The following is a 14,831-nucleotide window of genomic DNA, read 5'->3' on the forward strand; positions in this document are numbered from 1 at the left end:
AGGCAAAGCTAAAGAAAGCACAGTTTTTATTTTTCTTTCTTGTAAGAGTGTTTTCAATTGCTATTTCATTTGAAAGATATTTACTTATTTATTTATTTATATTTTTGAGGCAGGCTTTCACTATGTAGACCAGGTTGACCTTGAGGTCACAGAGACCTGCCTGCTTCTGCTTCCCAAGTGCTGGGATTAAAGGCTAGGATTTTATTTTTATTTGTGTGTGTGTGTATCTGTGGGCAGAGGCCAGAAAAGGGCGTCTGCTATCCTGGAGCTGGCGTTAGAGGCGGTTGTGAGTTGCTGGCTGGATGTGAGTGCTGGGAACCGCACTCTGACCCTACGGAAGAGCAGTTAGCTCTCTCAGACCCAGAAACACTTCTCCGGTCCTTTAAATGTGTTTTTATTCTCCATGGCTTTATTTACGACGTAAAAACAAAAGCAAGCACAAAAAACAGGCATAAGAAGTTTGTTATGTGACCTGCTTGGTAGCACAAGCCTGTAATTATAGTACTTAGGAGGCTGAAGTAGTAGAATTTTGAGTTTGAAGATAGTCTGGGCTATACACAGAGATCTTGTCTTAAAAACGAACAAGGGAGCTGGAGAGATGGCTCAGCGGTTAAGAGCATTGCCTGCTCTTCCAAAGGTCTGAGTTCAATTCCCAGCAACCACATGGTAGCTCACAACTATCTGAAATGAGATCGGGTGCCCTCTTCTGGCCTGCAGGCAGACACACACACAGAATATTGTATACATAATAAATTAAAAAAAAACAATAACAAAAACAGGATTGAAATGGTGGCACATTCCTTTAATCCCAGCACTCGGGAGGCAGACGTAGGTAGATCTCTGAGTTCAAGGTCTACATAGTAAATTCCAGGACAGCCACAGCTACATAGAAAGACCCTCTCTCAAAAACAAACAAACAAAAAACCAAAACAGGAACAACAAAAACAAAAGCAGAAAGAGTTGTCAGCGTGTCATTTACTTGTGGTTCAATTTAAGTGTATCCTTAGCAAGGCTTTATAAATATTTTCTTTAAAAATGGATAGATACTCTAGTTATGTTTGAACACATGTTGTTAAGTACATTTCTAGTACTTAATAGATGAAATTAAAATTGCATGCTTCCTGCTTCTAGATCATGATATCAGTGCTTCCAATTATTTTAAATGTATGCTGATCTTATTTCCCATCCAATTAAAATGCATTTATTATTTAATTGGGGATTTAAAAATGAGTTAATTTACTTTGGAGGGTCCTGCTGCAGCAGGATGACCACATCCTTGATAGCGGAGGTGAGTAAAGGGAAGGTGTATTTGCTTCTGCTTAGAAGCTGTGGGGTTTCTCCTTTCGTTTGGAATTATGTAGGTGGTTGTTTTGTTTTAGTGATGGTTTGTATCGTGTACCTGTGCTTCTCATTTTATTCATATATAGGCATTGTTATAAAACGGCACAAGTGGGGACCCTTGTGGGAAGCCCTCACGATGGGTGAGGGACAAACATGGTCAGGCAGATAGAACTTAAATGTGAAGTTTTACTAGGGGGAAGGGAAGGGAGAGAGGGGAAAAGAAGAAAAAGAGAAAGAGAAGAAGAAAGACACAGGAAAAGTATGGTTTGCTCCTGCAGAGGAACAGCAGGAAAAAGAGCGGGAATGGGCAGAGCTTGTCCCTTAAAGGGACCAAATTTTGTACCTGCATACAGACTATGTATGTATAGGACCCTGGACTGGCCAGGGTACTGCCTGAGTGCTTCATGCCAGATGACAGGTTAGCTAACATAATGCCTGAATCTTAACATTCCCATCTTTTTCTTATTATAAAAAGGTGGGGAAATTAAAGGGGGCTAGCAGGTGGGACAGGAATAGGGGGGCCGGATTCTCAAGACTGCTTCCTGCTGCTCTGAGGCATCAACCATTTTTCAGGGACTTGAGAAAACTGGGATGTTGGCCACGTCCTAGGGTACCTGGTTGTTTCACTGATGTCCAGGCTATGTAGAACCATCTGGTACCTCTTGGACCTGGCAAGATGTTGGCAGAGCAGAGGAGAAGGTTAATTTTCCTTAGGTCCTAGTGATTGAAGGGGAGGGTGTCAGGACCAGGGAAAGGTGGGGAGGCTTTGGCTGTTGATTGACAGTTCTTATCTGGAGTGCATCTGATCTGTTCAAAGTGAATTCAAATTGACTCCCTGGAACTTGCAAGGATTCTTTGAGTTTGTGAAAACATAAGTTTTAGACACATTAACATTTCCACTGTTTATCGTCTGACCTGGAATTTATTGTAGAAATGGCAGTATACTCACACCAAAAAACGATTTTGGTTGAAAGCATTAACACTCTTCTATCCAGAAAAACTGTGACAAATGTTTTTAGCACAATGAAAAGGACCTTTGAAGTCTCTCACTAGGAAGCAACCAAAGGGAATTTAAAATCTTAACCTTGTGGCTATGATGACAGTGGTGTGGTATGGTGCTCAGTTCTCCATCAGAGCTGGATTATTAGCTATCAGAACTCTGCTGATTAATGTTAAGACAGTGAACAGTAACGTAATGAGAGAGAAAGCTGACAACTTGCATGTGTGCACCTTACAACAGTTTTTTATCCCCTGGAGCATCCTTAGATCCTCACAAGTTAAGCTCTGTAACTGAAAACACCTTTATTTAAACAAAGGAAAGCTATGCTGAAACCTGTTTTGTGAGTTGGTCCCTTTTAAACTGGCAAACCTGCCATGCATCAAACTGCAACAGAGGTCTTGAGAAGGATAGATCAAGCAATGACAGAGATTGGCTACCTTGACAGCCAACCCGGCACCCTCCATGGTCACTGAGGGCAGGACTTAGGGCAACATCCATCTTCTGGCTGGTAGAGGTAGGCCTGCAAGGCCCCAGAAGATCCTGTGGAGTAAGGGTTTGTAGAAAGATCAGCCTACTTTGCCCTAAGCAACTTGAGGTAGTCATTCCTCAGCACCCTGTTTTTCACGGTCTGAAGAGGCCTTTGCAACAATTAAGGTGAAAGGCAGATTTGGTCAGTGGCTAGCAGTACCACTTATGGGGCAAGTTGTGGATGGAATTTCTCCTTGGCCCATCCATCCATCCATCCATTCATCCATCCATCGTCTTCGGAGGAAATGAGGGTGGTGCCAGGAGCTAGCCTGCCTCTCTTCAGAAAAGCCTTTTAATAATTAAACATTTTAAATACTATATCCTCTCGATCTCTGAGCACTTGAAGACTTCTGTATATTGGGTATATCTGAGTTATGACTGCAGTATAGGATCTGCCTGGAGAGCCGGATCCAAGCTGAGAGGTTTCTAAGTTAGCTTTTGTTAATATGAAATGGATCTTTATAACTTTAACTTTTTATCAGTATATGGAATATATTTTAAAGCAGAGTTGAATCACATATACAGTGTGTTGTAATAGAGCTAACCATATACTTTCATCATCATTTAAAAGTACATACCAATTTTAAGTATTTGAGACTTGTTTTCTTAGTCTAGGAGGTATAATTGGGGGGGGGAGGAAGAAGAAGAGGGGGAGGAGAAAGAGAAAGAGAGAGGAAAAGCCCCTTCAGAGGAACAACAGAAGAGAGAGTGGGAATAGGTGGAGCTTGTCTCTCAAAAGGACCTTTTGCACTGGCCTATGGACTACATAGTCAGTGACACAGCAGCCACAGGACCCTGGGCTGGCCAGGGTACTGCCTGAGTGCATTCTGCCAGATGACAGGCCAGCAAAATGCCTGAATTCTAACAGGCATTATTTATCCAAATGCTTTGTAATCCATTTTGTGCAATAATTAAATAATGATTATCCCCCTCCCCCACCCCAACACTGACTGCACCCGGTTAAACACAAACCCCAGAGAATGACCACTCTGTCCCTGGGTGCAGATGGTGACACCATGACTTTGTTTGCGGCAGTGACCATAGCCTGGCACCCAGTCTGTGCTCAACGTAACTGCCTCTCTCCTGCGTTATTAGCACCCTCTCAGGGGCTGTTTTCATTCCTCTTTCTTAACCATGTTACGTAAGAAGCAACACTTCTGAGTTGCCCAGGGTCTATCCTGCTAAGCCCTGCCTCCCATCCAGCGACGCACGGCGGAGATTCATGAGACCCTCCCATAGGGCGTCCCTGTGGAATGATGTGCCTTGACAGGACTTGTTCTAGCATACGCTCCTTGGACTGACTGCCTATTGAGAGTGCTCAGCAGCTCTCCTTAGCAGGTTTAGTTCTTGTAGGAGAGGATGCACAGTTTGTCTCGCCTTCTCAAGTGACTGAGTTTTAGGACCCCTTATGCTGAATGGATAAACCTATTGTTTCAGGGCGTCTTCAAAGTTGGCCACTTAACCTGGTGTCTTCTAAAACACCATCAACAAGGCTCAAAAGGAGAGCAAAACTTGACATCTTCAATGGCCCGTTATGAACTCCCAATCATTCCCATTTATATAGTCTGTTGGAGGAAGGCCGCTTGTTTGTTTCCTGACTGTTTAGCCCTGAAATAATCACACAGAAATTGTATTATTTGAATAACTGCCTGGCCCATTAGCTTTAGCTTTTTATTTGCTAACTCTTACATCTTAATTTAACCCATCTCCATTAATCTGTGCATTATCATGAGGTCGTGGCCTACCAGCAAAGTTTTGGCGTCTGTCTCTGGCAGGGTTACATGGCTGTTTTTTGACTCTGCCTCCTTTCTCCCAGCCTACATCCTTGCTTTTCCCGCCTAGTTTTGTTCTGCCCCGCTATAGGTCCAAAGCAGTCCTTTATTAACCAATGGTATTTACAGCATACAGAGGGGAATCCCACATCACTAAAAGAGAGTGTAGAATAGACATGAAGAGAACTAGAGAATCTAGGAAGGTTTTTAGTGATTGACAGACTCTAATGGTGGAGTAGGTGAAAGAAATAAAGAAACAGGAGGGGAGCTGCTGTTTGACGAATGACGCCTAGTCTGTTTTGCTTAGATGAATGGATGGGGGTTCCATTCATCAAGACAGGATGAGGACATGGTTTGAGAAAGAGCGTTGGTTTGGTTTGTTGCATGTTGGGTTTTATGACCCTTGAGACATCTAAAATGTGTCAAGAGGTAGAAGACACAGGACTCGGAGAGGGTATCTCTCTGCTATACTCATAAGGGTATAGGATCCCAGGGGAATAAGAGCGTTTAGGAGGGAGCCATGAGTAACACCAAGCTTTGATAACTCAGAAAACACAGAACAGACAGGAAGAACAGATCCAGCCCAAAAAGGGAGTGGGGCAAAGTCAAGCTTGATGGATGTCGGTTGTCTGGTATAATACGATTGACAATGCCTCTTGGCCTTAAGTACCATGCTTGGCTTCAGCAGATCTGCTTCATTCCTGGCAGAGACTTCGCCCAGGTTGCCTCTGAGACGTTCATCAGCTAACCCTTCTTGGTGTTACTCTCTTCATCCGTAAACTAAGATGCCACATTGGTGGTTCCCAAACTCTGGCTAAGAAACAGTATCATTTTGGGTTTGTTTCTGCAGTGCATAAATGAGACCTATGCATGCTGGGCAAGCACTTAACCACGGAGCTACAAGCCCAGCCCCATCTTTAGTTATTTAAAGCTTAGTGTATGATGTCAAACTGCCTGGGTTTGGACTCCCACTCCAACCATGACCTACTCAAGAACGCTAGGTGGGTACTTAGTTCCTCTCTACACACCTGCTTCCGGGATGCCCAAAGCGATGATAATGGTGCCTCGTCCATAGGTTCACGGGAATATTTAGAATGTAGTTTGAAGGAAATATGGTAGTCATTATTGTTAATAAATTTCTTTTGTGACTAATTGGATGGAATTGGTGCTTCTTGCGGAGAAGCAAGAGAAACTGTGACTGAGTCTGGGTTTCCCTTGCGTCAATCAAATATTCTAGTCAGATGCCTTTCTTTTATGATTATGACTTTATATGTCAAATGAATTGCAGTGTTGACAAGCACATCTGACATTTTTTTTCCCCGATTGCAAAATTTCACACGTTTGTGAGCCTGATGCTTACAGAACAAGGCTTCCAGTCTCTACTATGTGTGTGAGCCACGTGGGCATCTGACCTGGTAGGGCTATCACGTTCCTTAGAAGGTCAAGGTTGATTGGCCTTGAACAAACCACACAGTGGGTGTCAGGTCTCTAGACACTACAGAAGTCTAGAAAAAAAAATAAGAAGACATTTTCTTTTTTCCCTTGAGCACAGTCGTTTGTCTGGTTAGTGGATAGAGCCGATATGAGGGCAGGTTAGCTCTTGGTCTCTGAAGTAGGATTTCTCTGGTACAGGACACCACAAAGAGTGGGTTTCTGGAAAGTGGCGCACTGTGAGCCACGGTTGAGGAGACCATAGCCGGTACCTGCATGCAGAAGCAGTGCTCAGTACTGACGGCCCCCATGTGTGCTCTGAACAGGTGCCTGCAGAACTACATTCCAGCCCACAGCTTAACCCTCTCCTGCCCAGTGTGTCGCCAGACCTCCATCCTGCCTGAGAAAGGGGTGGCTGCGCTCCAGAACAACTTCTTTATCACAAACCTCATGGATGTGCTGCAGCGGACGCCAGGCAGCAATGGCGAGGACTCTTCCATCCTGGAGACGGTCACCGCTGTGGCTGCAGGAAAGCCTCTCTCGTGCCCAAACCACGACGGGAATGTAAGTGAGGCAGACCGCAGGCTGCCTGTGGAACATGGTAGCGTGGTCTTGGGGAGGCTTTGGATATACACCTCAGAGAGTCTTCACTAAAGCAAAGGTCCTTAACTATCTTTTCTGTGTTAACAAAGTCTCAGACACGACTAATTAAAAACAAACTTTTAACAACCCTCAGGCTATTTGTCCTGCTCACTTTCTCTAACAAGGTTACCTATATCATAAAATCTGTCTTTATCATCTCTACTTTGAATATACTGTTGCTGTCCTCTGCGGGGGAAGGAGAGAGAGAGTCAGTAGCTGCTTGCAAGTTACACATACCCAGACATAACATGCAAGTCAAAAATCACAGATACAGATTGAATAGCAGATAAGCTCTACAAATTGAAAAGTGATTGCTAAGATGCTAATTAATTAGCATTTATTTTTCTTGGAGAGAGTTTTTCTCATGTCTTAGGAATAAAGAATTGAAGCTCCATGAATCCCTGATAAAGACTGCACACTGTGAGTTGCCGACAGGCGTCCTGCTTCTATCTAACACAATAGCTGTTGCGGATGCAAATGGACCTTAAAGACTCATCAGATAACTGACTGGCGGTGGCTCTGTACCTGGAAGGGACAGGATAATGCCATGGCTAGAGGCACGGATTTGTGAGTCAGCCTGGCTGATTCAAACCCTGCCTTTAATTGATCCCTGCCTCAGCTTTACTAAGTTTATTAAATTCTTTCTTCCTTTCCTGTGTAAAGAAAGCAATAATAGTATTTACCAAATAGGTTATTTGAAATTGGGAAATAAAATGTTTAAATGATGTTTAAAGCACATAGTAAGCTTTCAGGAAAGGTTAACACTTAAAATAATTTCTTGATCCAGGTGTGGTGTGCATACCTATAATCCTAGCACCCAGGAAGCTGAGAGAAAAGCGGATGAGTTTGAGACCAGCCTTGGCAATGCAGAGAGATTCTCTGTAAAGTATAAATACATATTTCTCAGAGGTTAGAAGTGTAGCTCAGTGGTAGGCTGTATGCCTAGGGTCCTAATTCCTGTCCTATTGCTGTGGTAAAACACCATGACCAAGGCAACTTGTGAAAGAAAGCATTTAATTTGGGGCTTTGGGTTTCAGAGGGTTAGAGTTCGTGACTATCATGTCAGGGAACACGGCAGCAGCTAGACAGGCATGATGCTGGAGCAGCAGCTGAGAGCTCATATCTTGAGACACAACCACAACTAGGAGGCAGATAGAGAGATTGGGAATCGTATGAGTCTTCTTTCAAATTTCTTTATTTTATTTCATTTTTTTGAGAAAGGGTTTCACTGTTTATCTCTGGCTGTCCTCGACCAGGCTGACTTTGAACTCACAGACATCCATCTACCTCGCCTGCAGAGTGCTGGATTTAAGGCATGCACCACCACTGTCTTGTAGATGGAAGTTTCTTCCTGCCTGGTCCTACAGCCTTTCAGTCCCAAAGAAACACACAGAGGCTTATAGTAATTATAAACTGTTTGTCCTATTAGCTCAGGCTTATTATTAACTAGCTCTTACAACTTAAATTAGCCCATAATTCTTGTCTATGTCTAGCCATGTGACTTGGTACCTTTTCTCAGTAAGGCATGCTCATCTTGCTTCCTCTGCTTCTGGATAACAACTACGTCTCTGCCTTTCCTCTTCCCAGAATTCTCCTAGTCTAGTTGCCCCGCCTATACTTCCTGCCTGGCTACTGGACAATCAACATTTTATGAAACCAACAGGAGTGACAAATCTTTACGGTGTATAAAAGCATTGTCCCACAGCACTGCCTGGCTCATGGGAGTCTTTTGAAACACCAAAGCCTGCTCCCAGTGACACACTTCCACCAACAAAGCCAAGCCTCCTAATCCTTCCCAAACAGTTCCACAAGCTGAGGGCAAAGCATTCAAATATGGGGGCTATTACCATTGAAATTGTCACACCTAGCATGTGAAAGTCTCTGGGTTCAATTCCTGGCACAGTGCCCTGAATTGGATGATGATAATGATGATGGTAATGATAGTGATGATGATGATTTGATGTTAGGAATCAAACCCCGGGCCTTTTGAATGCTCCTGCCCTGTTGCTAATCTATTCTTCCAGCCCTGATGTTATATTAATTCTAATCAATGACCTTATTCACCTTTCTCATTATACTGGGCACTAAAGAATCAGTTGTAGCTACTTGCATTATAATCCCCCAGCCCCACCCCACTGTGTTGTTATAAACTACCAGGACAGCAAGTGATCATTAGAGTCAAGCGGTCGTTATCAGCCATTGACTGTGAGCCACACTGCACTCTGCCTGCTCTGCCTCAGCTGGCCTGGCCTCCTTCAACTCCTCAGTGGGGTTTCTGCCTTCAGTTGGCTGTCCCACTCCTTCCTCCTGCTCCATGCCCTCTCTACTGTGGTTTGTCTGTCCTTAGCCCTCATTCTCCATTTCCTTCCCAGAAATTCTTCTCTAGTTATGCTCTCTGAGGCAAGCCACCCCTTTTTTTAGATAAGGTCTCACTGTGTACCCTTTACTGGTCTAGAACTGTCTCTGTAGACCAGGCTGGCCTTGAACTCGTAGAGATATGCCTGCCTCTGCCTCCCGAGTACTGGAAATACAGGCCTGCGCCATCATGGCTAGCCACCATTTAATAGCATTTTCCCTCCATCCCGTCACTTCCTATCCTGCCCCATAGCATCCGTAATGTCATCTGTGGGCTGTTTGCTCATTGGTCTTCTAGATCTCCGTCTAGAATAAGTTCAGATGGGCAGAGACTTCAGCACTGTGGATGGCATCTTCAGCAGACTGGTGCACAGAGTTGCCCAGCACCCACACTCGGCTTCTCAATGCAGTCTGCAGGGCAGGTGTGAGTGACCCTCATCCATAGACAGAGATTTTTCAGTCTTGAACAGGTTAAGTACCAGTTTGACTGACACATCACTGACGCTAGACCTAAAATCCATAGCATCCTGATCTTTACGATAGCCTTAAACACAAGAAGACACCATGCCTTGCGTATCTGTAACTGTTTAATTAGAAGTACACTAAGCTAGTACTAATAGCAAGGTATAATATATACAATACAATCCAAGGGAGACTATAGTGTGGATTTTACCAAAACAAGCTGGGAAGTTTCCTCCCAAAGCGGTTTGAATGTTGTTTTTCTGACCCCTTTTCTTATTGACTCAGAGTGAATACTGAGGCTCTCTGCTTGGACTGCCATCCTAAGTGCTATGTCTAGGAAAGCATTTCAGTCAGGTACAAGTTCCCATAAAGTTTAGTTCAATCATGGGACTCCCTTCAGACCCTGTTTGATAGGGAAGGAAGTCTTAGAGACACTAGGAGTCCAACCGTAGGGCACCAGCCTAGATTTGAACCGGCAGCTGTGTAGAATGTGGAATAAATGGCGCTTGGTATTGAGATAGCATGGTAATGCATGTAAAGGTGTGGTGTTGTTCAGGAATAGCAGGCAGCTGGGGCACCTGGAACATGATGTCGGGAGGTGGGGCCAGGTTACAGGTGGGCAGGAGACTTTCAGGGAGGAACCAGAAAAGTAGCTGGGGAGAGATTGCGACACACTGTGATATCATCGAGAAAGTACTTGACCTAAATTCCAAAAGCAACATGGAGCATCAAACCTTTAAAATAAGAGGTGGATGGTTTGCCGTCTGACTGGCAAACAGGGCGGTGAGACTGAGGGTGGGCACCAGGTTTGCCTTTGCTGAGATTCCCAGCTAATGTCGATAAATGCCTGGACTAGGCAGTATCACTGAGCCCAGAGCAAAAGACATGTTTCGGAGGAAAGAGGACATTCATGAGAGAATCTGCCTCCCTCACATAAAAACCTGTGTGTTTTAAGAAGGCAATCTGTTAAGTGAAGCTAGGATTGGGAGAATTTGAGCCACGGAAAAGGACTGTGTAAATAGGGCCCAGCAAAACGTCAGTGTGTTTAGCCCCTGCACAGTGCGCTAAAGTTAAGTTGGCAATTGTTCATGGAAAAAAAAACACAAAATGTCTTTTCGAAACTCACAGCTATTTAATACATAAAGTAAGGGCAAAACAGGACTACATATAACAAAGAAGTGGGGGCTGGAGAGATGGCTCAGTGATTAAGAGCACTGGCTGTTCTTCCAGAGGACCTGGGTTCAATTCCCAGCACCCACCTGGCAGCTCACAGACGTCTGTAACTCCAGTTCCAGGGGACCTGACACTGTCATGCAGGCAAAACACCAATGCACATAAATAAAACAGCAACAAAAATACCCACAGAAATAAAGATTTTGCTGTCTTATGTATGGGGTAAATAACTCCATACTTTTTAAAGGAGATTTTTATAGGTATCAAAGTGTTTTCTTTAATTCAAAAAGAATGCAGCTTAGGAAGTTGGAAGCCAGGTATGCAGTATAGGCTGAGGCAGGAGAATCAGTGAGAGCTCAAATTCAGCTTGGCCTCTATAATGAGATCCTATCTCAAAAACAAACACACACAAAAACTCAAGAAGCTAAGAAAAGAACAACACAATAAGTTATAAAATGGAAAGGGAAATAATGCGTCTGGTTCTTAGAATAGTCCTGAATGGTGAACGGTAGAAAGATGCACAGCTAATTTGTGGCGCATTCCTATTCCTAACACCAAACCTAGGGAAGACAGGAAAATGAAAGCTATTAATAATTTAACGTAATACTAACCATAAAATTCTTAATGAAAATGCCTCAGAGAGTTCTTCACATGTCAGGACGCTGACAAGGAAAATATGATTATCTCAAAAGAAATTGAGCGAAGAACTTAGAAAATTCACAGGAAAGATATAAATGGCTAAAGAAATCACATTCCAGAGGTTAGGTCTCAAACACACACACACACACACAAAATCTTTATTCTATTTTTTAAAAGTGATAATAACCAGGGGCTGTCGAGATGCTTCATCAGGTGAAGGAGCTCACTGCACAGCCTGCGATCTGAATTCAGGCTCTGCACCCACGTAAGGTGGAAGGAGAGATCAGCTCTTCAGATTTGTCTTCTGACCTCAGGGCTTGTGGAGAAAAAGGAAGTCAGTTGGGCCAGAATATAGCAGACATTTCAGCTAGCCTCTCACCTTTTAATTCAGTAATTCCACTAGCAGAATTATGTCTAAGGAAATAACTGGATAAGATGACAATTTACAATAAGAATGTTGTATTCTCTATTTGACATATAGTTTCCATATTATGGTAAGAACTAGAAATAATATAAATTTACAATATTAGACACCAGTTGAGGTTCTTATCAGCCCATACAACTGATTGCTGGGTGATTATTAAGACTGGTTGGTTGATGGATTGACTGACTGAGTCTAAGGATTTCCAGCCAGGGCTGAGCACAGGCGTTGGCACAGCCTTACTCACAGCCCCAAATGGGTGTTTTTGAAACAAATGACATAAGTGTTGGTATAAGTGACTGTATTCATGTTTAGAGTTCTGGCTTTTCTCTGTGAGCTCACAGTGTTTACAGTATATATAATACATATATACAGTATGTATACACAATGTATACAGTATATACAGTGTATACAGTATAGAGAGAAGAATGATATTTTGTTGCAGAAAGAATGGGAGAGTCTAAGAGGCTGTCCTGCTCCACTGTGCTGGCAAACCAGTGTCTTCAGGAGCCAAGAACTGGTGATGGGCAGAGAGGTTAAAAGGTCAGAGCTTAGAGGAAGAACATGGGATGCAATTATTGGGAGCTCAAGCCTGACCTCACTTTGAGGCTCTATTGGAGACCATTAAACACTGGCATACCTCCGTACGATTCGCACTGAACTCATCTCAAGCTAGCTGGAGATGTGAGAGGGTAGATTCGAAATAGACAAGACCGAGACATAAGGAAGCTGCTGGAGTGACCACTGAGAGGCTCTGATCCAGCAGGAATGAGGTTGCAGAACTGCAGCGAAGGAGATTGACCCCAGACTGGTGTTGCCAGGAAATCGCAGGTTCAGTGGCAAGGGTGTGATGATGCCCTCCTTGGAGGTGGATAACTCTAAAATTACTAGGCACCAGGGATGGTAGTATTGTCTATAACTCTAGCACTTGGGGGGTTCAAGTAGGAGGATCTCAAGTTCACAAGTTCAAAGCCAACCTGGACTATGAAACAAGGACCACACCTCCCCATCTCAAAATAATGGGGTAAGTGGTGAAGCAGGTCACACACTCATAGGGCCCTGACTTCAAACCCCAGCATGGAAAAAAGTGAATAAAATTGAAACTAGAGGGCTTAGGGTGTGGCTTGTGGCAGAGCACTTATAAAATCCTGGGTTCCCACCCCAGAATCTCAGAAATAAACAAATAAAGAGCAAAATAACTGGATTTCTACAAAATGGCACTCTCTTCCTGAGGAAGAGCTAAGGAAGGAGGGGTCTCTGGCTACTGTCTGATGGACAAGTTAGGAAAGAATACCTAGGTATGTGGCACATGTCGTTAATAGCAGCACAAGGCAGGACCTTATGAGTTCGAGTTTGAAGCCAGTCCGGTCTAGAGAGCGAGACCCTGACTTGCAGAAGAATAGAAAGGAATTCTTAAAGATGCTTCAGCACCAGAGACACTAGGATGACAGATACCCTGCTAATTTCAGTGCCTCTAGAACCATTAAAGATTCTTCAGGATTATAAAATTTATAGACCAGCGAGAGGCCTTGGGGAATTAGCGGCACATATCCTAAACCCCTCCATCATCTGGCCGTAGACTATAGGAGCTAATGGCTATGGTTCTTTGAAACAGGAATGCTCATTGCACATGCAAGCCCAATGCAGTATCCCAGATAAACCGCTGCAGTTAACTACCACAGGTAAATCTTTAAAAACCGACCGAACATGTGAAGGTTAATAAAATCAGGTGATTAACAGCAACACGGGGTGCCACCACGCTGATTAGCGCCGGTGGATGAAAGTCTGCTGAAATAATGCTCATTAAACCTCCAGACGACACTGCCGAGTGCTAAAGGAAACAGAATGACGGCCAGTGATCTAAGAACCACTTTGCTCACAAAGCCAACACTTGAGCTCATGCCTTGTGATCTGAATTAGACAGATGACCAGGGACGCTGTCAGTGTTCAGTGAGGCCCCATCCAACAGCTAACAAGGATGTTGACAGGAAGGGGATATTCGGGGTGAGAATGCCCCTCCCCCATCCACTCTCAGGCTCCTCACAAAGACCAGCAGATTGGCCTGGAGCATCCTTTCCCCTAGGAATGCATATGGTCCTGCCAACCTCTCCACTGATGGACACAGACGGTGACCACCTGTCAACAGCACCAAGCTCACCCTGGCGTCTGGCTTCCCTTCTACCCCTGGGGACAGTGGGATCATCTCTGCAAAGATGGATGACCTCAGCCGAGAGGCACCAGTCACCCCATAATTAGTGTTGAGCTCAACAAGTCTCAGCTGTCAAAGCCTAGAACGAGCATTTAAGAACCACTAGCTTTCTTCACTTCCAAATGCTGCTTTCTCCAGGGACACCCTTGGGAAACTGAACCACAGACAGTGAGCACTCGCTGTTACCCACTCAAAGGTGCAGTCTTTTTTAAGGTAGAAATCATAAAACATCAAATTCAATATTTCGAACACTTAAAAGTGTACAATTAGTGGGCTTTATATGCATAAAATTGTGCAAATATCATCACTATCTGGTTCCAGAATGTTTTCATCACCCCCCCCCCAAAGCAACTCCACACCCTATAAACAAGTCTTCTGCATACACAGGAAGCCAAATAAACCAAGTAAGAAGGAGGTTAGTAATCGTAGGCTGATAGTTTCTGGTCTTGGTGATGTTTTAGATTTTTAGTGTCTGTATATTACTTCAGGTCCTTTTCTGGTCTCATAATTTCCTCCCCATCGTCTTACTCCTCAGATTTCAGTGATACAGCATAGTGTTTGAGATTTCTAAACACAGCATGGCCTCTGACCGCTAAATAAACATTGCCATTGTCTAACCCATTCTATGTTTGAGGCGGCACACTCCTTCCTCACAAGCAGCGTGTGGCAAGTCAGGGTCGGCCTCGGCTGAGTGAGAAATGTGTCAGTAGGTTGGAGGAGCACTGTTAGCATGTCACACTCCCCGACCCGGACCCAGACACTGGCAGCAGTCCCCACGCCCTGAGAACCCCAGGGAAGGAGCCTTAGCACCCATTCTTGGCTCTGCTGCACACAATGGCGGAGTGCGGTTGTTTCCTG

The 14,831-nt window shown here is 44.1% G+C and overlaps 1 protein-coding gene across 5 annotated transcripts in view; it reads left to right on the forward strand.

Annotated features, from left to right (window-relative positions):
- Positions 1-14,831, forward strand: part of Trim2 (tripartite motif containing 2) — a 139,019-nt gene that overhangs the window by 85,402 nt on the left and 38,786 nt on the right. For 4 of the 5 annotated variants that reach the window (XM_048424600.3, XM_085682525.2, XM_048424598.3 and 1 more), the window contains exon 3: positions 6,399-6,636. In XM_048424600.3, the coding sequence (XP_048280557.1) occupies positions 6,399-6,636 (238 nt within the window). The remainder of the gene's footprint in view (positions 1-6,398; positions 6,637-14,831) is intronic. The other variant, XM_048424601.3, reaches the window with a different exon arrangement.

This window comes from Myodes glareolus, chromosome 20, assembly GCF_982192425.1.
Source record: "Myodes glareolus chromosome 20, mMyoGla1.1, whole genome shotgun sequence".
NCBI classification, from domain to species: Eukaryota; Metazoa; Chordata; class Mammalia; order Rodentia; family Cricetidae; genus Myodes; species Myodes glareolus.